Source organism: Mustelus asterias, chromosome 10 (assembly GCF_964213995.1).
Source record: "Mustelus asterias chromosome 10, sMusAst1.hap1.1, whole genome shotgun sequence".
Lineage (NCBI taxonomy): Eukaryota > Metazoa > Chordata > Chondrichthyes > Carcharhiniformes > Triakidae > Mustelus > Mustelus asterias.
In genome coordinates this window covers 106,648,210-106,674,097 of record NC_135810.1, presented here as the reverse complement: position 1 = coordinate 106,674,097, position 25,888 = coordinate 106,648,210, and the positions used below count along the sequence as shown (strand labels likewise).

The window sequence follows — 25,888 nt, the reverse complement described above, 5'->3', positions numbered from 1 at the left end:
TATAATTTTCTTGGTTTGGGTTATCTTTCTAATATCTCAATTATTGCCTTTATTATCTTGCACCTTTTGTCATTTCTGCCATTTGCTGTGTTTAATCATAGACAATGTTTTTCTCCCTGCTTTTTGTTCCTTGTTACAATCTGTAGTTCTAGCCTGAAACATTGACCCAGATTTTGGAGTAGAAATTATGCCAAAATTGTTGGTGTATGTGTGCAGAGTAATGCAAATGTCCAGAAGTTACTATTGGGGATTTGAGGCTCCTCCAGTGTGTGCTGCTAACTCCCCGTCCCAGATTACAATTCCAAAGAAGAGTGAATTGACAGAAGACTTGGTATACCAAAGTGCAACAGCCTTTAAAACCCAACTCGTTCAACGAGGTCTAACTTGCTGCCCTTGCATCATATTTACTGTTAAACACCCTCATTGACCTGAAAAGCTAATTCTATATTTGTGGTATGTCAAATTTCTCCAGTTCTTTTATGTTTGTCAGTTTAGTCTCTATCTTTCATTTTGCTTTAGCTTAAAAGTGAATCTATTCAGTGGTTTTAACTTCTTGTTTTGCCATCTGTAGGTGCTTGTTGACCTAATCTCTGGACTCTGGGAGTTCCCCCTGACTTGGTGCTTGATTAAAATTTTCATTGCAAAAGGGGAAGTTTGCACTGCCAAAGTCACTATCTTCATTGATGGCGTTCTTGGCAGTGGGCAAAGTCTAAGCCATGAACAACAACAACAACCACCACCACACACACACACACACACCCCCACCCCTCGCCAATCTATTTTGGGTTGCTGGAGATCATGTACGCAATAAGTAACTAAGGTTATGAATATGTAATTTTTCCTTCTAGGAAGCAGTTCACCCTAGTCTACTTTGATTTTGATTCGGAAAAAGTTAAGGTAACACCTGTTGGTCCTCCTTTTCTTACTGTCTAAGGCTGTTCGTCTAGGCTAGTGAAAGTAAGTATTGTAATGAAAATAGGATTGCTAGTCCAGTGTGAAATTTGCTATGTTTTACAAAATTTGAAAATGAGTTATTTTCAGTCTTTTATGTCTGTAAATGAAAAACGGATGCAGGGATGTTATTTCTAATGCAATAAGTTGCCGGAGTTAGGAATTCAGGCTGCGGTGAATTGTAAAGCTGGAATGAACATGGTTAGGAGTGTTGGTTGCTTCAACAAGATGACGGCTGCACCATTGGACGCTTGACTTCACAGCATCCTCTTTTTAGGAGCATTTCAGGGGAGGGATGTTGTTTAAAAATCATATGCTCGCCTACCCCAAGCAGTTAGGGTACAACTGTGTAATTAGTTTTATTTCTCTTTCAATAACTGAATTATTGGATCTGTGTCACTATTAGAGCCTCTTCATGTTAATTTAAATTGCAAGACTGTTCTTGAAAGTTAGGGGTGCTAGATCCAAAGTTCCTTGATTTCCGTGCCAAACCATATAATTGGAAGGAAGGAATAAAACCAAATCCATTTAAAATGTACCCTGTTAGTGGCGAATTTGATTGAAGTACCAAAGAAGTGGGGCTTTGGCATCAAGTCCAAGCTTGCGTCATTTTATTTTAAAAGGGAAATCAGGATAGGAATACTTCAATGGTGCCACGTCCTCAAATATCATAATTATTGAGAGAAAATCTCCCAAGGAATGATGGACTAAATGTTATATTGGGAAACTTAACAATGATTTGGTTCAAGCTAATATATTTGTGAGGCTTCCCTTTTAAATCTGTTTTGATCATTGAGAGTGGGTGTGCACCATTTTTTGTGATATATTTCGAATCGTTTTTCCCAAAATAAATATACTCTTTTTGCATACCATTGCAGTGAATTCATATACTTTTGATGTACCATTATGAACCTAAATCACAAAAAAATGACTCTGTATTTTCCATAAAAACATCTCCTAGTTTTAGACTTTCCCAAACCTCTCCGCATCCACCTGTCAAGTCCTTATGAAGCCTAAAACTATATGCCGTATTCCAGACGTGGTCTCAATTAAGACATGCCCCTGTCTACATCAGCAGTGAAAAATTAGAAATGGTCAAGAGCTTCAAGTGTCCAGGTCACTAACAACCTGTCCTGGTCCCTCCACGCTGATACTATACTTAAGAAAGCCCACCAACACTTCATTTTCTCAGGAGGCTAAGGAAATTCAGCTAAGTTTTTGTCTTTATATGCCCTGTTAGTGAACAGAACTCCCACTCACCTGGTGAAGGGGCAGTGCTCCGAAAGCTTGTGGCTTGTGCTACCAAATAAACCTGTTGGACTTTAACCTGGAGCTGTGAGACTTCTTATTGTGCTTGCCCCAGTCCAACGCTGGCATCTCCACATCATTACTGTTAGCCAACCAATCCTCTGTCCATGCTATGTTAGTTAGCCCCCTAATGAGCTCTTATTTTGTGCAGTGAGCTTTGAAACAACTGGTCAAATGCGGTTTGGAAATTCAAGTAGATCACATCTACAGGTTCCCCTTTATCCACCTTGCTTGTTACTTCCTCAGCAAACTCTTAAGAAATTAGTCAAATACTATTTCTCCACTCAAAAAAAACCACGTTGACTCTGCCTGCTTGTATTCTGATTTTAAATGTTCTGCTACGATCTCAATAATCAATTCTAGCATTTGTCCTATGATGTTGGGCTAGCTGAATAGCTTCTTGGCCCTTTCACGGTAATTCTACCACTGGACAGAGAATTAGCGAAGAAATAATTGAAGCTTATAACAAATGTAATATTTGGTAGACACTTTGCCACTTTTATTGATCCAGTCTATAAGAAGAGTAAAGTTTGCCTGGAAGAGGAGTTTGTAGAATTGTTTTCACGATAGTTTCCTGGAATAATATGTTGTGGAACTGTAGGGACAATGCTATTTTAGATCTAGTTTTGTGCTGTTAATTGCTGCTGTAATCTCAGTAAAAGATCAGCTGGGGAAAAAGTGATCACTATACAATTGAAATCTGCAAGTTTGAAAGTGACATACTCCAGTCCCAAACAAGAGTTGTAAACTTTTTTAACTATATAATTGGCTTTATTTGGGGGAGATTTGATTTGGGTAAAAAGGCTAAAGACATAGCTAAAGAAACTGTGGGGAAACATTTAAATAAACTATGCTCAACAACAATACATTCTGAGAAAGATCCATCCGAGGCTTACTAAGGAAGTTAAGGACAGTGTTAGATTAAAAGAAGAGGTTTCAAATGTTGCATGGTGATTGTAAGCCTGAGGATTGGGAGTCTTTTGGAAGTCAGAGAGCTATCTAAAGCTTGACATAAAATGGAGGAAGGAATATAAAAACAGATTCTAAAAGAGCTTTACAAGTATATGAAAAGGAGAGTGGCTAAAATAAACAGTCCCTTGGAGGCAGCTTGAGGAGAAATTGTCACACTGAATGAGGACTTTGAATAAATAGTCTCTCTTCACAGTAGACACATGTTCTATGCCAGAAAGAAGGTAACAAAGGAGCGCACAAGAGTGTGGAACTATAAAAATTAATATCAACTAAGGGAAAAAGGTACTAGCAATAATTGAGGGGCTAAAGTCAGCAAATCCCCAGGATCCTAATGTCTTACATACTGGGTTCTAAAAGAGATGGCTGTAGAGTTAGTGGATGCAATTCCCTAGATTCCTGAATTATCCCTGCTGATTGAGGAAGTGTGACTCCATTGGTTGAGAAAGAGAGGGAGAGAGAAACTGGGAGCCACGGCCATTAGCCTGACATCAGTCATTGGGCAAATGCTGGAATCTATTATTGAGCAAGTATTAACGCATTTAGAAAATCATAGTGTGATCCGACAAAGTCGATGTGATTTTACAAAAGGGAATTCCTGTTTGATAAAAGACTTGCATTCCAACCATTATCTTGCAATTGTGCCTGTGTCTATATATGCCGTGTTGGTGAAACCTACCTTTCCACTCACCTGATGAAGGAGCAGTGCTCCTCAAGCTCGTGATTCCAAATAAACCTGTTGGACTTCAACCTGGTGTTGTGAGACTTCTTGCTGTGGACATAAGTGTTAGGATCTGAATGTATATCTGAGAATGTTGTGGAGGCAGATTCAGTTGTAGCTTTCAAAAGAGAATTGGACAGTTGTGTGAAAAGGAGAACATTTGTAGGATTAAGGGGCAAAGGATGGGGTAATGGGACGAGGAACTTGCATGACGGGCCAAATGGTTAAAGCACAGAAGGCAACCGTTCTCTGATTCTATGGCTGACGTTCAGAGGGACTTTGCACTTGTACAAGGAATCTAAAGTTAGCATGCAAGTGTGGCATGCAATTAGGAAGACAAATCGCATATTGACCTTTATTGCAAAAGAATTGGAATACAAGAACGAAAGTCTTTTTGCAGGTTTTGCTCAGATCATACCTGGAGCACTGTGTACTGTATTGGTGTCCATAATCTGAGTAATGGTGCAGAGAGGTAACACAAGATTGGTACATGGGATGAGCAATGATGAAGCCAAGTAAATTGGGCTTAAACTCTGGAGTTCAGAAGAATGAGAAGTAATCATATTGAAACGTTCAAGATTTTGAAGGGGTTTAACAGAGTAGATACTGCACCTGGCAATGCAGGTGGAGAAGGTAGTCAAGAAGGCATACGGCATGCTTGCCTTCATTGGCCGGGGCACTGAGTTTAAAAATTGGCAAGTCATGTTGCAGCTTTATAGAACCTCAGTTATGCTACACTTGGAATATGATGTTCAATTCTGGTCGCCACACTACCAGGAGGATGTGGAGGCTCTGAAGAGGGTACAGAAAAGATTTACCGGGATGTTGCCTGGTATGGAGGGCATTAGCTATGAGGAGAGGTTGGAGAAACTTGGTTTGTTCTCACTGGAATGATGGAGGTTGAGGGGCAACCTGAAAGAAGTCTACAAGATTGAGAGACATGGACAGAGTGGATAGTCAGAAGTTTTTTCCCAAGGTGCATAGTTTTAAGGTGCGAGGGGCAAGGTTTAAAGAAGATGTACAAGGCAAGCTTTTTACACAGAGGGTAGTGGGTGCCTGGGACTTGCTGCCGGAGGAGGTAGTGGAAGCAGATACGATAGTGACTTTTCAGGGGTGTCTTGACAAATACATGAATAGGATGGGAATAGAGGGATATGGTCCCCGGAAGGGTAGGGGGCTTTAGTTCAGTTGGGCAGCATGCTCGGTGCAGGCTTGGAGGGCCGAAGGGCCTGTCCCTGTGCTGTAATTTTCTTCTTTGATTGTTTCCCTACTTAGGAAATCTAGAACACAGGCACTGCGATCACTTGGAACTGGTGAATCTTTGGAATTTTCTAGCCCAGATGTGCCAATGTTTCTGAGGCTGATGCATTTTTGATCCCTTGATGAACCAAGGGGTGGGATGGTGAAGATCAACCATGATGGTATTGAATGGTGGCAGAGGCTCAGGACTGTATAGCTTACTCTGACTTCTATTTTTCTTAAATTATTTAGGTTTAGCTGTGTTATCCACTGCAGTTTTTTTTTGTATGTTTGTGTCTAATAGGAAGTTAATGGTGGCAAGATTGGTAGTTTCCAGTTCAGCTCGTTTGACATATGGTTTGTGGATGTCCAAGTCGCCAGCTTTGATTGCCATCATTCATGACATTTTGTTGACTTGGTAAATAACTTGGCAGACTTCAATTAGCAAATATATTCTATAAACTTGCAGATTTGTGAGGAGAAACCCATTTCAGTAAAGTAAATTTGGCAGGGTTGAGATCTAATATTGCTCCATGTCAATTTTATCCCTTGAATATTCTCCTGAAGGCAATGAGCTCTGGCTTGTGAGTGATTCACTGTTGCTTTCTGTTGGCCTTTCCAAGTGCTTTGTTACTTGCCTTGAGTCTTGGTGACAAATGTCAACAGGCAGTTGTCTGGAAAACAATTTATAATGCACCCAATCACATTCTAAACTGGGATGTACACGTGCACTGAATTATTACATAGCACTCGAGTTCAGGAACCGTGCTTAAGTTTCCATTTGTTGATCCTAAGGCTAATCTGCGGCATTCCTAGTCTATCTTGGTGTACCTGGTATATGCTGGTGATCAAACCTGAATCCTTTCTTGTGTTCCAGCCACTGGCTGTGCAATCTGAGTGTTGTAATTTCAGTTTGTTAAAGAGGAACATGTTTCAATTTGTCTTGGGGAACAATCGAGAGGCTGGCAAAGACAGCTTTGTAAAATTGGGTCTGGAGGTGGGGATAGAGGTAGCTATTCCATAAGTAAACATAGGCAGTCTTGCTGTTGAAAAGAATAGATTTCAGTTCAGTGTAAATAGCACACAAGTTATATACTGTTACCCGAGTGAAAGACTGAGGAAATGTGTGACTCTGGTATGTTTTGGTATTTTTCCACAGGGAAATGAGGCGGGGAAAGGTTTGGGTGGAATGCGTGATTTTGATGTAGGATTCATTACTTTAGCAATGCTTTTAAGAGGTCCTGATACAGTAGTCCTTTTTCGTATTGTTACTATGGCGATTGCTTTGCTTTGTTGCCCAGGGCAAACATTTCACATTACTTTGGTTAAATTTGGGCAGATCAAATTTCTCAAAAATTTATAAAAGTGTGCAGTTTGCCGGCAACTTTAATCTGTCTGATAAGGGTTCTGGCTAGACCTGTTTGGATAGATTTCCTACGAAAGCTGCCATTGAACCTACAGCTGCAATTGAGAGTTTTGGCTTATCGTACACTTCAAATACACTTAGTGCAGGTTTTACAGTTCTTGCCAAATAATGTGGAATAAATTCTGCAATGCAAGGAGGGTTGCAGTTGCACTTAATAATGGCATAAATATGGCTGCTTCTTCTGTTAAGCTTTCAAACTGTTTAATGTAGTATCTAATTTTGACAGCGGATGCTGTAAACTCCATAGTGGTATCTGTTAAGAGGTGTGATTATTGCTTAACTATAATGTCCTGGTTTGATTACATCTGGACTGCTGTGCACATTTCTGGGCACTGCACCTTGGAAGAAGTACAGCGCGCACTAACCAGAAAGTTACCATGGCACAAAGGGTTAAATCAAGTGACTTGAATGGAGGGATTGGGGGGGGTGGGGGGGCGTATGGGCTGAATGGCCTTCTGCACTGTAGGAATTCTGTGAAGGTCAGAAAAATAAAATGCATATGATACAGCTGAAGGTTTTAAGCACTTGGGTCCTAGGAATGATGCTTGCCATTAGAATAGTTGACTTTGACATATGTCTGCACTGACAGCATAAATAAAGTGTCTCATCATAAGAGGCTCTCATCAGGCTGATTCATTAAGGTGCGTCTTACCTCCAGTGCGAGTGGTTTCGTCATTTCTAAACGAGGACTTTTGTAGTCATTCTGAAGTATCAGCTTTAATGGTCACTGATTCCAACTTTAGCAACTTGGCAAACATGTACATATTGTTTTGACATGGTTGCTGTAGGAACTGACCTGCAATGTAAATGTAGCAAATTGAACAGTGGCAGTTTGTGTTGCAGATTGACTTTACAATGTGGCTCCCTAATTACAAATGTTGTGAATTTGTCTTTATATGTAGAGAAACTAGTTTGATTTGCATACTGGCCTTTATTTTCATTAGTTACTTCAATATTTTCTTACATGCATCTAATGCGAGGTAAAGTTTTGGGTTGGTTTTTACTGAATCGAATTGCCCCTGGAATTTTTCTTTAAGAATAATTCTTAGTTTGATTTACCTATGGACCACTCATTTACTTATAGAAATTAACTAACGATTCATGCACAGACCATTTGAAAGAGCAAGCACATTGAGTTGATCTTCTAAAATCTAGTTAATATCCTTTAAAGGGGCAAGTGGGTGCCGACATCCTTGACATCTTCACCATTTCAAATCTACATTTTTGGTCAACTCTCCAAGCAACTTTGATTGCCGCCAACATCCTTGTTTCATTCTGAGAAACAATTATGGCTTGTAACTTTTAAATGCTAGTTCAAATTAACCTTGAAAAAAAAGAGGCTGAAGTCAACTAATGCATAGGGTTATTTTGGTAAAGTTGGGAGAAAATTGAGTGAAACTTTTGTTTTTGTAAAATGCCAGGAAGGACTGAGATGAATTGCAGTTCAAGGGAAATAGATGGGTTTATGGAGTGAGAAGACTTTGAGGAATTTATTGTGTAGGTGGATGGTTGTAACTAATAACAGGCTTAATAGTCTTTTGCTATTCTAATTATTGCCGCTAGCTTGATATTCCCCTTTTCTCGGGCAGTCCCTTGATCAAGAGTGACCTGGTTCCATTCTGTTGCAGTGGGTTCAGTATTGTGAGATAAATCCAGTGCACAATCTGCACACTGGGCCATGTGTGGCAGCTGATGCTTAAAGGTCGTTTGTTTGTGCACTCCCTCTGCACACTCCTGATGAGGTCTTCTGAGATGTTTGGTGCCTGGTGTCTCCCAGAGTTGGTAGGGGTGTTTGACCTCATCAGGGATGCTTTGAGGGCATTTCTGCTTTCTGGGACTGGGTTGAGTAGAACCGTTGTTCCGGGAGTTTGGCATACAACCTCAATTTCACACTACTTACCAAGTTGAAATTGCCCTCCGTATGTATTGTTGCAGAATCGGCGTTATAAATAGCCTATAAAAGTACTGATTTTAAGTTGCTATGAACAATAAAATTATAGTGCAGTTACCCTGCAATTAATGGCATCAACTATGCATTTAGCAACAAGCTGTATAAATACTAGCTAAATATGTAATCATCTTTTGGTTTTGAAATTTGTATTACGTATCTTTTTTCCTGGCAGTGTGTGGGGGAGGAAAAAATAGGCAGCATGAGTGTTTTGCCTTTCACTTCCAGACGGGAAATATTTTGGTACATTGCTACCTGTATTAGATGTGGCCCATTTTGAAGGTACTGTTTCAGTTGGTATTGACTTATGTAGCATCTTTCAGTGCATTCTCAAGCTTTTCAGTCCATTGAAATTGCTTTCTGACGTAGGGTGGGATATTACAGCCTCACTCAGGCGAGACCGAAAATTCCTGCCAGAGGTCAACGGAGATTTCCGTTGTCAGACCCTTGCCCGTGCCAGTTGTGTGGCGGGCAAGGTGGTAGAGTTCTGGCCATATAGACAGGCTCATGCTCTAAGTGTTGCACTGGGCCACTAAACACACTGATTTCTTTTTTTTAAAACAAGTTTCTTATAAAAATGCCCTTGGGCTGATCACTTTAAAAAAAATTTATGCTTTTTGATGCCAGTGCAGACGCTAATATTACAGTGACAAAACTGCTTAAATGTCAGGAATAACCAAGATAAAGATTTTGAACAAGTTTTAAAGTTAATACCAGCTCTCACTCTCTCCCCTCTCTATAAACCTGTCTTTCCTTTAGTATGAGACAAGTGGAAATTTACTGGGAATAACTTTGCCCTCTTTTTTTGGTGTGCATTCTGGATGAATGACATTGTCCAATCTGTAAGACACGAGCCACTTTTTTTTGTGGAAAAGGAGAGTGGATTGTGGATTAAAATCCGATGCTTGAACTGAGTCTTTGTAACCAAGAATTTTGAAGATTGAAATTGTAAACTTATTGATACTTAATGTCACTTATTGTCTGCTAGACACATTACAGTGCCAGCAACGCTCCTGTGATCAAGCGAGGCTTGTCTATGGAAGAGTTGAGATTAAAATGCTAACAATATTTTGGTTTGCACGTCAGCCATTGTGAATGCTGCCAGGCTGATGACCTGAAGTTTCATGATCTAATCCTCCTCCTTCCTGATATGTGACCCAACCTCTCGATCGAGAGCAGCTGGAATATTCGGCAGGTCACGCAGCATCTGACCTGAGATGACTGAAGGTCATCAAAGTGCAAATGCTTTCACTCAACAAATGCTGCTTGACCCGCTGAGTGTTGCCAGTATTTTTGCTCTTTATTTTTATTTCAGATTTCCCCGGTTTACAGTATTTTCCTTTCGCCTGCTCTCCCAAGTTCTGCTGACGTCCTGAGCAAGTTTCGGAGAGGGATAGCAGCAACTTGGAATTGTTTTATTTTTATCTCTTGTGAAATGCCTGGCTTTGAACTGGCATTACACTGAACACTGACAGAAGGGATCAAATGCTCCAACTGTTTACTACTGGCAGCATGTTTCTGCTCCACCTACCTTAGTGTTGCAGTTAAATTTGAAACGTTATTTTCATTTTCAGATTTTCATTTGTTAAATTCCCAGTAAGACGGTATTTAAGTACTGACACCAATTTTGGTGTATATTACTTTTAAAATGTTTTAAGAACTGGAATACGTTGGGATGCCCGCATTGTTGAGTCAGCTACTGTGTATCATTAACAGCCCCAGATGTAGATTTGGTCAGCTTTCCTTTTGGCTTTTAGGGAGGTTTAAAGGCCAGCATGAAAGGGATTGAAGCCTTGGGGCAGGCAGAAAATCTGCCAAGTAAGCATAGTTTGGCATCTGAATTAATAGCGTCAGAACCCAGGGTGGTGTGCTGCATTAGATTGTCTTGAGGAGGGTGTCATTTTTTTGGCCAATGACACATCACCACAATTCAGCGTTGAACAATGTCCGGCACTAGTTTCACAGCTTGAATATTAACTTGCTTTTGTTTCTTAGTCCCGTCTTAACCTCAGATATTCTCACAAAAGTTGACGTAGCTCTACTTGCATTGCTGCTGGCGTGGAGTCTGTGAAGCCGGTTCTCCACAATCACCTACGTGCACTTTCCTGCAATGATGGTTGTTGATCTCGGGATGCTCCTTTTTAATCTAATATCATTGAAAATATGTCATAATGCAATTGAGTTACCTCAGACCAGCTAATTTCACTGTTCTGATCTTCAATGTAGAGAGCTGGCTTCATTAGCTCAATGACAGCAGAAAGGTAAATAGAACTAAATAAAATATCTGTGGTTAACATCAAGAATAGGGCTGGCAATTGAAGTGAATTGATGATTGAGCTCATTTGGAGCACACTTAGATTCAAAAGGCTTCCAATCCCACTCCAGAAACCCAAGTACAGGAACTTAGGCTGCCACTCTAGTCCAGTAGAGTCAGAGGTTGCAGCATGGAAACAGGCCCTTCGGCCCAACTTGTCCATGCCACCCCTTTTTGTAACCCCTAAGCTAGTCCCAATTGCCCATGTCCTTCTATACCTATATTACCCATGTAACTGTCTAAACTCTTTTTAAAAAGACAAAATTGTACCCACCTCTACTACTTCTGGCAGCTTATTCCAGACACTCACCACCCTCTGGTGGGGGAAAAAAATTGCCTCTCTGGACCCTTTTGTATCTCTCCCCTCTTACCTTAAACCTATGCCCTCTAATTTTAGACCCCCCCTACTTTTGGGAAAAGATATTGCTATCTAGCTGATCTATGCCGCTCATTATTTTATAGACCTCTATAAGATCACCCCTCAGCCTCCTACACCCCTGAGGAAAAAGTCCCAATCTATCCAGCCTCTCCTTATAACGCAAACCATTAAGTCCCGGTAGCATCCTAGTAAATCTTTTCTGCACTCTTTCTAGTTTAATAATATTCTTTCTATAATAGGGTGACCAGAACTGTACATAGCATTGCTCATGTGGCCTTACCAATGTCTTGTACAACTTCAACAAGACGTCCCAACTCCTGTATTCAATGTTCTGACTGATGAAACCAAGCATGCCGAATGCCGCCTTCACCACTCTGTCCACCTGTGACTCCACTTTCAAGGAGCTATGAACATGTACCCCTAGATCTCTTTGTTCTGTAACTCTCCCCAACACCCTGACTAAGTCCTGCCCTGGTTCAATCTACCAAAATGCATCACCTCCCATTTATCTAAATTCAACTCCATCTGCTATTCGTCAGTCCACTGGCCCAATTGATCAAGATCCCATTGCAATCCTAGATAACCTTCTTCACAGTCCACTATGCCACCAATCTTGGTGTCATCTGCAAACTTACTAACCATGCCTACTAAATTCTCATCCCAATCATTAAGATAAATGACAAATAACAGTGGACCCAGCACCGATCCCTGAGGCACACTAATGGTCACAGGCCTCCAGTTTAAAAAAACAACCGTCTACAATCCCCCTCTGGCTTCTGTCATCAAGCCAATTTTGTATCCATTTGGCTAGTTCACCCTGGATCCCGTGAGATTTAACTTTATGCAACAACCTACTATGTGGTACCTTGTCAAAGGCCTTGCTAAAGCCCATGTAGACAACATCAACTGCACTGCCCTCATCTACCTTCTTGGTTACCCCTTCAAAAAACTCAATTAAATTTGAGACATGATTTTCCACTCTCTCAGCCATGCTGACTGTCCCTAATCAGTCCTTGCCTCTCTAAATGCCTGTAGATCCTGTTTCTCAATATCTTCTAACAACTTACCCACTACAGATGTGAGGCTCTTTGGCCTGTAGTTTCCAGGCTTTTCCCTGCAGCCTTTCTTAAACAAAGGCACAACATTTGCCACCCTCCAATCTTCAGGCATCTCACCTGTGACTATCGATGATTCAAATATCTCTGCTAGGGGACCCGCAATTTCCTCCCTAGCCTCCCACGATGTCCTGGGATACACTTCATCAGGTCCCGGGGATTTATCTACCTTGATACACTTTGACTTCCAGCTCATCCTTCTGTTATATGTACACTCCTCAAGGCATCACTATTTATTTCCCCAAGTTCCCTAACATCCATGCTTTTCTCAACAGTAAATACTAATGAGAAATATTCATTTAGGATCCCGCCCATCTCTTGTGGATCCGCACATAGATGACTTTGTTGATCCTCAAGAGGTCCTACTCTCTTCCTAGTTACTCTTTTGCCCTTTGTATTTGTAGAAGCTTTTTGGATTCTCCTTTGCCTTATCTGCCAAAACAATCTCGTGTCCCTTTTTTGCCCTCCCAATTTCTCTCAACTCTACTCCTGCACCCTCTATACTCCAAGGAATCCGCTTGATCCTAGCTGCTTATGCACGTCATGTGCCTCCTTCCTCATCTTGACCAGGTCCTCAATATCCCGAATCATCCAGGATTTCCTACTTCTACTAGCCTTGGCCTTTACTCTGAAAGGAATGTGCTTCCCCTGAACTCTGGCTAACACACTTTTGAAAGCCTCCCACTTACCAGACGTCCCTTTACCTTCCCACAGACACCCCCAATTAACTGTTGAAAGTTGCTGCCTGATAGCATCAAAATTGGCCTTGCCCCAATTTAGAATTTTAACTTTTGGGCCAGACCTATCAATCTCCATAGCTATCTTAAAACTAATGAAATTGTGGTCACTGGTACCAAAGTGATCCCTCACTAACGCTTTTGTCACCTGCCCTTCCTTATTTCCCAAGAGGAGGTCAAATTTTGCCCCCGTCTAGTCGGGCCATCCACATACTGAATGAGAAATTCCTCCTGAATACACTCAATAAATTTCTCTCCATCCAACCCTCTAATACTATGGCTGTCCCAGTCAATGTTGGGGAAGTTAAAATCCCCTACTATTATCACCCTATTTTTCTTGGAGCTATCTGTAATCTCCTTACGTATTTCCTCCTCAACTTCCTGCTATTTGGGAACCTATAGTACAATCCTATCAAAGTGATTTCTCCCTTATTTCTCAGTTCAATTCATATAGACTCAGTGGGCGAACTCTGAGATATATCCCCTCAGTATACTCTGCCATGATGTTTTCCTTAATCAAAAGTGCAACTCTCCCTCCTCTCTTACCTCCTGTTCTATCTTTCCTACAGCCTCTGTACCCTGGAACATTGAGCTGCCAGTCATGTCCGTCCTTAGCCATGTTTCAGGACTAGCTATAATATCCTCGTCCCATGTACCCATCCATGCCCTGAGTTCATCTGCCTTGCCCGTCAGGCCTCTTGCATTGAAGTAAATGCAGTTTAATCCGGACTTCCCTTGCTCTCTCTGTCCGGTACTAGGATTACTGACACTGCCTTCACTATTTAATGTGCTCTCAAACTTATGTGCTGTCATCGTCGTGTCAGCCAGAAGAGATCCCAATGATCCAAAAGTCTAAATCCCTGCACCAGCTCTCAAGCCACACGTTCATCTGCCTAATCTTCCTATTCCTACTCTCACTAGCACGTGCCACTGGTAGTAGTGCAGAAATTACTACCTTCGAGGCCCTGCACTTTAGCCTCCTGCCTAACTCTCTATATTCACACTTCAGGACCTCATCCCTTTTCCTACCTGTGTCGTTGTTACAACGATTTCTGGCTGCTCACCCACCCCCTTAAGAATCTCCTGCAACTGCTCAGAGACGCCCTTGACCCTGGCACCAGGAGGCGACACACCATCCTGGAGTCTCGATTACAGCCACAGAAATGCCTGTCCGTGCCTCTAACTAGTGAATCCATATTACTACTGCTCGCTTGCTCTTTCCCCGACCCTGCTCTACTGTAGAACCAGGTGTGGTGCCACAGGCCTGGCTGCTGCTGGTATCTCCCCCTGACAGGCTATCCCCCTCAACAGTATCCAAAATGGTATACCTGTTTGGAAGGGGAATAGCCACTGGAGACCCCTGCACTACCTGCCTGCCTCTCCTGACAGTCACCCATCTATCTGACTGAACCTGTTGTGTGACGACTGAACCTGTTGTGTGACAACCTCCCTGTAACTAGTGTCTATCTCTTTCTCTGCCCCCCTGTATGCTCCACAGTGTGTCCATCTGCTGCTCCAACTGAACAATGCGGCCTGTGAGGAACTGCAGCTGGTCACACTTCCTGCCAGGGAGACTAGATTGCTCTCTAAGTATGGAGGGATTACTGTATTGTCTTGGGTGCTTTCAGTTTTGAGATGTTGATGTTAAATATTCCATGGCACCAGCATTAAGGAGAGCAGGGGTATGTGAACTACTTCAGTTCCAAAGAATACTTGTATTTGACTTGAAACATAAACTGTTTCTCTTCCCACGTACCCACTGACTCTTTGCAACACATTTTTAAAAAAACTTCCTGCATCTGCAGTATTTTGCTGCTGTTCTCCCTGGTGTTCTAGATTTATCCCTCCAATCAATATCACTAAAAATGTTATCTGGTCATTAAGCATATTGCTATTTGTAGACGTTGGTGTGTAAATTGGCTGCTGCCTTTCTACCTTTCAATAGTGGCTACACTCCAAATCTACTTCACTAGCTTTATCCTGAGTTCATGGCAGGGCTATATAAATGCAAGCCTTTCTTTCAGCCTGTTTTTCTTCATGACTAATCTCTGCCATTGAATCTCCTGTTGGAACATATCATGAGATTGACACCTCTGCATGCACTGAATCGCTGCCAAAGCACGTTATGTATATCGCTGCCCATAGAAGAGGGTGGCAACAGAAGACTAGTATGACAATCTGACTTTGCTGGACTTTTATTTTCAAATGGCTAATTTTCAAGAGACTGGCATTCAGGTGGCATTATTGATTTTTAAAAACCCTCTTTTTCAGTAAATGAGCACATTCAGTGTAAAATAAAAACCCTTTGGCAAATTTGAAAGTTGTCTGTTTTTGTTGAAGATGTAATTGTAGTGTTGATAGAAGTCCTGTTGTCACTTCTATTTCCCCAGTAATTGTGTCATCGTGTTCGTGTTCTCGGAAATTTTGCATATAATTCCTAGTATTTTGTCTTTGTAACTTGGCTTTTGTATATGGGTGTAAAGCCCAACAAAAGTAAAAGAAAATGGTAAAAGTAACAGATTTTCACAGTAACGTCATTGCAGTATTAACGTAAGCCTATTTGTGACACTAATAAATAAACTTAAAAACATTGTTAGTAGCAGATGAAAATGGAATCATTAGATTACTGATTTTAGTTTGGCCCAAGTAATTTTGGAAGTCCCAATAGAGTAGATGTTTTCTGGGTTACGGCAGCTGCTTTATTAAATTGATGTGCCATCTGATCTTAATTCACTTGGTTACTTGATGTTATCCCATTTATTCTTTTAAAACACCATCTTTGTTAACTTAATTCAAATTATTGGAAAGTTCAAACTATTTTTAAGCACAAAATTGAATTATCAAGAGTATGCATTCCACCCCCCCCCCCCCCCCCCCCCCCCCTCCTCCTCCTTTAAAACTCTTCCAGTCTTCCATCTACTTTCTTGGAATTTTATTTTTATAATACTTTTCTTCTTTGTTTGGATGTTAGGACTAATTAGCCTCACACCACTGACTGCGACACAATTGAGTCTTTTGAGAATTGGTGTGTTGGGAGTTACCCAGATATCCAATTGCTTTAATTCAGGCATCATAAGGATGTAAATACTTCCAGTTTTAATGGCTTCACTTTCATTGTGATTGTATTTAACAACCTATAAAATGAGGGCATTCGCAATTTTGCGTGGGTCTGTTGAATAGATTTCATTCTCAAAGACAGTGTAGCTTGATACAACCTCTTAATGCTCAACTGATAAATTCTTCCACTGGAATCTTCTTTGTTTTATCTGTACCCCTTTGACTTTAGTCAACTGTCTAGTCAACCCCGCCCCCCCCCCCCCCCATCTGAATTTGTGAATGTTGCTCATGATTGAGTGCAACTTGATGCTTTTCTGTGAAGTAATCTAAGATCAAGATTCTGATTTTTTTTCAGTACCCTTTAATTTGTTGTCACCTGAGCCCTTGTGACTTCTTCAGAAATGTTCAGTATTCTATATGCAATTCAACTGTGATTTTGGTGTCCTAAATCATATTGTGGTGATACAGCAGTTTGACATTTTAAATCCCACAGCCCAAACTAATCCTACTGCTCCTTGCATTGTGTTGTTGATTTTGCCATGGAGATCTCCAGTGTTCGGGGCACTCCAAAGTTAGTTAATTAAGTCCCCTAAAATATTTTTATTACTCAAAGAAATTATTTAGACTTCAAACAAAGCTTTTAATGCAGTTTTGGTTGAAGTGTTGCAGGCAGGGACACCTTCCAGTTATCACACATTGTGGAGCATGTTCATTGAAATTTGCACAAATTCCAAGCTAATGTTCTTATGAATACAGCTCGTTTCTTCCGTATGTCAGTTAATATTAGATGGATTTGATTGATCCAGGACAATCAGACATTTAGGAGCAATTCTTCAAGATTAGGGGTGGTTCCCCTAACAGCTCCAGTTCCTTAAATAATATTGATTGAGTATAATTTTTGACCAGTATGGGAAGAGTCCATGCATGAAAATATGAACACACTCTATTGTAAATAGATGCTGCCTCACCTAATAGTTGCCAGCACTTTCTATCTTTATTTTTGGATTTCCAGTGTCTGTCGTTCTCTCCTCTTACTTTTGTCAAAAGGATTTGTCTTTTCAGACTCCTGATCCATTCTTATAATTAAAAAATAATTTGGCAACACCTTGATCTTGGAATTTCCCTCACACCAAAGCCTTTCCCTTCTGTGTGACCTTCTCATCCCAGATTTCTGACCTCTTTTAAATGTCTCATTTTCATTGCTGCATCATTGGCCACCATGCCTTCAGTTGCCCAAGCTCGGGAATTCTCTCTACCACCTTTTTAAGACCTCTCTTAGAACCTACTTTGATCAAGCCTTTTGGTCTCTTGTCCTTTTATCTCCTGGTGAAGTACTTTTGAACATTTTTTTTAACTCTATTAATCTGTATGATTTGGACAAGTTCAGTGAGTGGGCAAATGAATGGCAGATGCCTGTATAATTTAGATAAATGTGAGGTCGTTTGCTTTGGTAGCAAAAATGGGAAGGCAGATTACTATCTGGCCATAGATTAGGAGAGGGGAATGTGCACCGTGACCTGAATGTCCTCATACAGTGGTATCTGAAGGTAAGCATGCAGGTGCAGCAGGCAGTAAAAAGACAAGTGGTATATTGGCCTTCATAGTGAGAGGATTCGAGTGCAGGAGAAGGGATGTCTTGCTGCAATTGTGCAGGACTTTGGTGAGGCCACACCTGGAATTTTGGCCTCCTTTATCTGAGGGAGTACAGACTGATTCCTGGGATGGCAGGACTGACATATGAAGAGAGATTGAATTGGTGAGGACTGTATTTGCTGGAGTTTAGAAGAATAAGTGGAAATCTTATGGAAACCCCTATAAAATTCAAACGGGGCTAGAAAGAGCAGATGCAGGAAGGATGTTCCTGATGGTGGGGATGTTCAGAACCAGGGGATACAGGGCAGGTCACTTAGAATAGAGATGAAGAGAAATTGAGTGGTCAGCCTGTGGAATTCGCTACCACAGAAAGTAGTTGAGGCCAAAACATTGTTTGTTTTCAAGAAGCAGTTAGATATATCACTTGGGCAAAGGGGATCAAAGTATATGGAGGTGGAGGGGGGACAGAATCAGGCTATTTAGTTGGATAATAATGAATGGGAGAACAGGCTCAAAGAGCCAACTGGCTGCCTCTTGCTCCTATTTTCTATGTTTCTATGAATACAAGTTGTATTTGTTCCAAAGATGTTTTTTGCATAGTCAAACTGGTTTCCAGTTGACCAGTATTATTGAGTAGTAACTCCAGTTGAAAATTCCTGTTGGCAGGCAACGAATACTGGATGAAAAGTGAGGTGAACAAGTCAATTTTTATGTGTCCCATTGGATTCATGACTCTATGAAGATTGAGCCACTCATGTGCCATCACGCAGCATATATTTGGTTGACAGTTAACAATATGCCCAAAGTTTTAAGAAACTAATTGAAGATTAGTGGTAGTGTTAAGCAGCTGAACAAGAACAGTGTATGCTTTGAGTTGTGTTGCTATTGTGGTGTATGGTTTTGTTTAATTAAAACAGGGTAAGAATGGAACCAAGTAGAAATCCTTTGCATATCTATAAATATTGCTTTATACACTGAAATGGATGAACTTCCCATTGAACAACCTGGACTTGCAACCAGTTCCTTTTTAATATATTGAATGTTCCAAAGTGGTTGGCAGGGGGGAGAAAAATACATTTCTGCAGAACAGTGCAAGCGTTTAGGTAACTAAAGCGGTGTTTAATGAAATAGGTTCTGAAGGAATGTTTGAAAGTGAGAATTTGTATAGGGCCAAGGTGACCGCCTTTTTTCACTGAAGTCAAAGGTGCACAGGAATCCAGATTTTGAGCAGTGAACATCCTTTTGCTGAGTTGGGATGGAGGAGGTTGACTGATTTTAAGTAAGGAAGGATTTGTAAACCAGGGCAAGTATTTTTCTCACATGTTGGGCCATGAAGCTTATTGAGATACATGAGCAGGCATTTACCGAAACAGGAAGTAAATAGACTTTTTTGAATGAGTTGAAACTTGTATCCAAGGAATTCCAGCTGGGATGAGGTGCTGGTGAAACCAAGTCTGGCAGTGGCTGAAGTAGGGGCAAGAATTGAGGGTAGGTGATATTATGAAGCTGAAATGGGTAACTTGTGGAGTTTGAAGCTTGGGATCACAAGAAATGAAGTTCAACCATGCTGAATACAGAAAAGAATCTGATTGCCTACCACATTATTCAGAGATCTCCTTATTTTTCATGGTCCTCTTGTCATGGACAGCTTGTTACTTAGTATGATTTACATGCATTTTGAAAAGGATATCCAAATAGTTTTAAGTGCACAGAATAACTGTGTTCTGACCTGTGAAGTGAACCGTAGCAACGTGCAAGTGATCAGAGTATATTAGTAAACTTAATTTCTCATTAATCCACCTGGAACATGTGTATCATGAGGCAAAAAGACCATTCAGCCTATTGTATGATCTAAATCTTGGACTTTACCCATTTAATTTCCTAAAAAATCAGCGTAACCCTCTAACTCAAAAGCTTGAGAAAACTATGGAGTTGTTACCTATTATCCCATCTCCATTATTCAACCATCTTTCCCATCCTTAACATGCAGTCCATCTGCACCACCAGTTATACGCCTGGGCGTTATTTTGAAAATCTATCCCTTGGAATCGCATGGTTCAGAATGTCATTTGACCCATCATCAGTATCTGTTTTTTCTTCCCCACCCCCTTGTGCTGGCTTTGTAGCAACTATTTTGTGCTGTGGGAGTATTTGATTATCTTGTGCAACATATTTTCTGGCTTCCAACCAACTCTGCACTCGACCTGTATTTATCCTACCTTTCGAAGGAAGCGATTAACCCATCAACTAGTTTAGCTCAGTGCTGCCTTTGTCCCGATCAATTCATGTTTGAGGCCTGTTTCAATATTTTGTTGTGTAGCTGTCTGGTCAGCCAGATCTGAAGTTTCTTCGCTTGTGGTCTCATCTGAAGAGCTAGCCCAAAGCTCTATGAAATAAGAATTAAAAGGTGCATAAGTAGCCAAGCTAGTTAAATCTCACATGCAAAATATTCCACACTGCAAGAAAAGTGAGTGATTTGCATACTCAAACATGTACGTGCTAGTGGAGAAAAGCAAATTACTGCAGATGCTGGAATCTGAAACCAGAAGAGAAAGCCAAAACCTTTGGCAAAGGATCATCTGGACTCAAAATTTCAGCTCTTTTCTCTCCTTGCAGATGCTGCCAGACCTGCTGAGACTTTCCAGCATTTTTTCTTTTGTTTGCATGTTAGTGGAGGTTGGAGTTGACGTGGGCAGCAATTGGTGAATCAGATTTTAAAAATTAGTAATAGCCAGGATTATGCTGGATATTAATGCTGTTGCTTTTTAAGCGTTTATTGTTTTCAGATGTTTGTTTCAGAACTTCACATTTACAAGGAATAAAATGTAGCTGTGTGGAAGTTATGTGAAAGAAGTTGGCTGTCAATATTATTAACCATCAATTGAATTGAGTGACTGTGTTGGAATTTGCCAAAGAAAATAAAATTGATACAATGTTTTTAAGAGCTTGAATTAACCAGTAGAAAGTACCCACAAATTTGGAGCATCAGTTGAAAGTTACATTTTGGCATGTTAACTAATGTGATTAACAGCTTCTAGAGTATGGAGGGAGGTTCTGCCTTTTATTGAAATAAGCTGTTCCTCCAGCTGGATAAATCTGACCCATAAATGTAGCGAGAGTTGATAGTAGCTTGCAGGGGTTGCAATCAGATTGGATATTCTAGGTCGTAAGTTATTCTGATTTGTGCCAAAGCACAATTGCTGTGATTAGTCGCTTTTTACCTTGGCTGAGTTGGAATGCATAAAGTGGCTGTGATTCAAGTCAGAAGTTGCTTATTTCTACGTCCCGTCTGACTTCTGGCCAAGCAGTAGCATCAGTAATTTTGTTTAATTGCTACCTGATTGGGTGGGTTTACTTGTATTGTCTATTCCTTGTAAAGCTGGCCTGATAAATATGCATAGACATAAATGTTGTATTTGTGGCCCTCGGAACCACTGTAATCTTGGGTTAATGAGATGGTACCTAACCTATTATGACATCATTTAAAGTAACAGCTATAACCAATTCAGAGAGCAGTCTCCAGCAACAGGCAAACTACTGCATCACTTAATATCGCATCACTCCTAAAGTACTATTATGATGTCGTCTTGCTTAGCAACTTGCTTTTGTCACCTTATTCTGGCATTCGACCATGGTGTTTCACATTCAAATGTACGGAGAATGAATAAAATATTTACAGTTTTTATTTTCTTCCCAGCATTTATCCAGTCAGAAAGCATAATTGAGATACTACACTTCGGAGAAGGAGGCTTGTTACAGGTATGTTATTACAACTCAAATTGTACATGGCTTGTAAATATTTTATCAAAGTTTCAATTTGCCTGTCGTCTTGGATCCTCAAATGTTGTTTTAAGTTAAACATAATGTTTTGCACAACATCACATTAACCTAGTAGTGCATGGATAAAGTAACAAATGAGACTTGCCACGGAGTAATTTTACCTGTGGCATTTGTTAAAGTTTGTATTGTTTGCTTTGGATCCCAGGGAAAACATACAGGACAGCAATCCCAGTTGAAAGCTTTGGCTAATGCTTCATAATGCCCTGTCAGCCATTCAGTAGTTTGTTTCATTCTATAGTTGTCCTATTTTAAACTTTAGGTGCCCTAGTTTTTTTTTTGTGTGACCTTAATGTTGGACTTCTTCCAATGGCGCAATACAAAGGTATTTGCTGTCCTTTTCTCTAATGTAACATTTTCTGTTTTTCCTTGACCAAAAATATTAACAAGTGACTTTTGGTTTAGTTTCAGTAACAGTCTCGACATACTACTAGTGAATGGTAGAGAAGTCTTGCTACAACTGGCGAGTCTATACGTAGAATACTGTGTACAGCTTTGGTTTTCATGCTTAAGAGGAGTTGTGTTGGAAGCAGTTCAAGGAAGATTCAACTAGGCTGATTCTTGGGCTGAGTGGTTTCTTATGAGGAAAGATTGGCCCATACCTCTTGTTTTTGTGGATGATTTTATTGAACCATGCAAGATCCTGAGGGGGCATGGCATGGTAGATGCTACTAAATTATTTCTTCTTGGGGTTGGGGGGGGGGGGGGGTGTGTCTCGTTTAAGGCTGAGTTAATTGTTTTTTCTGAGGGCTGTTAGCCTTCTCTCTTTCCCAAAGAGCAGTGGAGGCTGGGCAATTGAATATATTCCAGGCCTATTTAGACATTTTTAATTGACAGGTGAATGGCAGGTCATGGGGGACAGGCAGGAAAACAGCATTGGTCATGAATTGGGTCAGCCTTATTATTGAAAGGCAGAACAGACTTGAGGAGCTGAATGGCCGAAACATCCTATTCTGTTATGAATTATTGAAATTTTATACATTGGCTAAGGTGTGGCACTTTAAATTGCCAAGTGGTAATATGGAGTAAAGACACATTTCAGATTTGTTTCAATACAACCTAAAGCTAATTTTTGTATTTTTGAGTTGAGCTGCTTTTGCTATCCTGCTTGATTGACACTCTTGTTCAAAAATTGCAATGAGAAATATAAACCTGATTTAAAACACATCAAATAGCCATATGTACCTCACCATAACCAGGCATTTAAAACTGGGAAATTTGTGATTTTTGAAAGCATAATTTTTAATCACGTTTTTATTGTATTTTTGTATGCACATATTCTTTTGAAACCGAGTAGTGTACTTGTTAATCTGAGAGTCACACCATATTGAGAAGCGTATGTTTTATCCCTTTCGAGCTGTTTTAGTTTTAGGCCATTTTGATTTCACCTACACTAACTGCTGATTTTCCTGTCTCCCTTTCATGTAAATTTGCAGTTTTCCTCACTTAAACAAAAAATGACAGCTAGGCTTGCAGCCAAATGAGTTACATGGGCCTTTGGGCTAAACCTTCATGAGAAAACACATTTGGAGACTGAGAACATTTTCTGTTTGAAGAATAAGCTAAATTGTTTTTCTTTGACAGATGACTAAACTTTTTCTTAAAAGATGCTTACTGACATCATACAATACCACTCCGCAGTTTGCTATTATGCTTGCAAATGGTCAGACTATGAATGCAAGTAAAACTGTTAATTGTGGCTGCTTGTACTGAAGAGTATTTGATTGTACTCTGTCTGAAGTGGTTAGCACTACTGCCTCACAGCGCCAGGGTCCCAGGTTCAATTCCTGCCTTGGGTCTCTGTCTGTGTGGAATTTGCACTTGCTCCCCGTGTCTGTGTCGATTTCCTCCGGGTGCTCCGGTTTCCTCCCACAGTCCAAAGATATGCGGGTTAGGTTGGTTGACCAAGCTAAATTGACCCTAGTGTCAGGGGGATTAGCGGGGTAAATGAGTGGGGTTACGGGAATAAGGCCTGGTTGGGATCGTGGTTGGTCCAGACTCTGGGCCAAATGGCTGCCTCCTGTCCTGTAGGGATTCTATGAAAGTAAAAATTCTGACCTCTCTCCAATGTAGCAAGCATTGAGTGGAGTTCATAAACTCTGGGATTTATTGTAATTGGAATTGTGTGTTGCTTTCAGACTGTATAAAATGACTTTGGGGTCACTGTGTGACACCATTTGCACAATTATACTTCAATGACAAGTAGTAATATAATTGGTGTCTATTTCTAGAACTTGCAGATTCCATCGAATGCTCACTTCAATTTTTCAATAACTCTGGTAAACCTTTTGTTTGGTTGTAATTCAGCGAAATAAACTTGGTGCTATTCTCCATGAGAGCCAACCAAAAGTGAAATGAATATGGCACAGTTACCCTAAGGCTGCAGCAAGTTGATGCTTTGGTATTATTGAACTTCAAACTTTTGAGTTGGTGTAAGAGTCCTACGGAAACTTACGAGCATGAGAAGAAAATTTCCACTGGCAGAATGCGTTGTAGCGAAGGTTGAGTCCAGTTGTGGAGATGTCTTCTGTGCCATTGGAAGGAGGAGTAGAAATGCAACTTTTCCCAGCCATTAATGATTATCATTAGCCACCCCAAATTCTCTCTCTCTCCTTTTTCTCTGGCCACGTGTAAATGTTGACCGTATCCAAGGGATATTTTCCTCATAATTATTGTACTTCGCTGCACTTTTACCCAGTTAAAACTGTTCGGTGTTACAAAAAGGCCAGACCAATGGATTATGCAAAAAAAAAAGTGGAAGAGAATGAGGAACAATTTAAAGTGTTTGGGGTATAATAAGCTGAAGATTGCTCGGTTAAAATTTAAAGCCAAGTGTTTTGAAATAAAATATAATTGTTGCCCAATCCAGTAATTCAGGAAATGTTGCATTATTAATGGTAAAGCAGCTGTTTGTTCCGCACCAAACATATGGGGAAATGTGATGGGCAAGAAGTTCCGACATAGAGGAAGTTCATACAACCAGGAAATGTGTATGGAAGCAGAAAGATTTGAGTTCTTGATGTTTGTTTTCCTATTATAAAGGAAACTGTGAAGTGAATGCTGGCTTGTATAAAGGATATTGCGCAATAATTCCATTGCTCAAGGTGCGTGGGGCCATCTTTTGGGTGGAAAATTGTGTGTACCCGTGCTAACACGAGCTGAAGGAAATTACACTTTTTGCAATTTTGATACTTTTAATCCTAATTCAGTGCCTCATTTGTCCTATTTATCACCAAACATCGATCTGTAATCAGCAGAGAAAGCATAATTATTCTGGAATTTTTTTTACAGTTCATATGGGCAAACTTAAAGAAAATCACCAATTATGCTTTACTGAAATATTAGAATTTATTACATAAACCTGATTCTAGTGAGAGAATTGACTACTTGATGTATGTCCTGATTCCATAGTTCTTAAATAACAGGATCCTGTCTCTTACAATATTGATCAAATCATTATATCTGTACCAGACCACAATGTACCTTTTTTAAAAACATATTTTACAGCATTTTAGAGTATTATAGAGCTTGATTGATAGGACCATGGATGGTGGTAGCGGAGTGGAAAAGAAATAATCTGATCAGTGGTGAGGTTAAATGAAATGAAATAAAACAGCATTAACGTTTTAGGTTGGTGACCTTTTGCCGGTTTTGATAGATCACAATCGGAACATGGTCTCTCTTCGCAGATGCTGCTTGACCTCTATTCCCAACACCTCTGATATTTTGCTTTTGTTGGCGTGCTCTTGAGACATGGACAGCACTGGCAAAACTAGCAATGGCTGGTGGGTCCATCCTTGCATCATGGTGATCTTTTAACAAATGAATGACTGCTGGGCCACAGAGACTAGTTTTGGAGACTAAGAGTTGCCCTTGTTTGTAGAGTTGGAGTTGTGAAGAGGAGATAAGGTTGCAGATGGGTATAGATAGAGTGGGCAAAAATCTGGCAGATGGCGCATAATGTAGGAAAATGTGAAGTTGTTCACTTTGGCAGGATGAGTATTACTTAAATGGAGAATAAGAATTCCAAGGTACAGAGGGATCTAGGTGTTCTAGTGCATGAGTCAGAGTTAGTATGCAGGTACAAGTAATTAAGAAGGTGAATGGAATGTTCTCCTTTATTAGATGTATTGAACATAAGTATGGATGCTACACTTCAGTTATACAGGGCAAACATCTTGATTATTGTATGAAGTTTTGGACTCATTTAATAAGGAATATAAATGCATTGGAGATGGTTAAGAGGAGGTTTACTAAATTGATATCTGGGATAAGCAGGTAGTCTTTTGAGGAT

The 25,888-nt window shown here is 40.4% G+C and overlaps 1 protein-coding gene across 4 annotated transcripts in view; it reads left to right on the top strand.

Annotated features, from left to right (window-relative positions):
* The window catches only part of tmem131 (transmembrane protein 131), a 177,892-nt gene that overhangs the window by 22,283 nt on the left and 129,721 nt on the right, over nt 1-25,888 (top strand). For all 4 annotated transcript variants that reach the window (XM_078222384.1, XM_078222386.1, XM_078222385.1 and 1 more), the window contains one exon: nt 21,455-21,516. In XM_078222384.1, the coding sequence (XP_078078510.1) occupies nt 21,455-21,516 (62 nt within the window). The remainder of the gene's footprint in view (nt 1-21,454; nt 21,517-25,888) is intronic.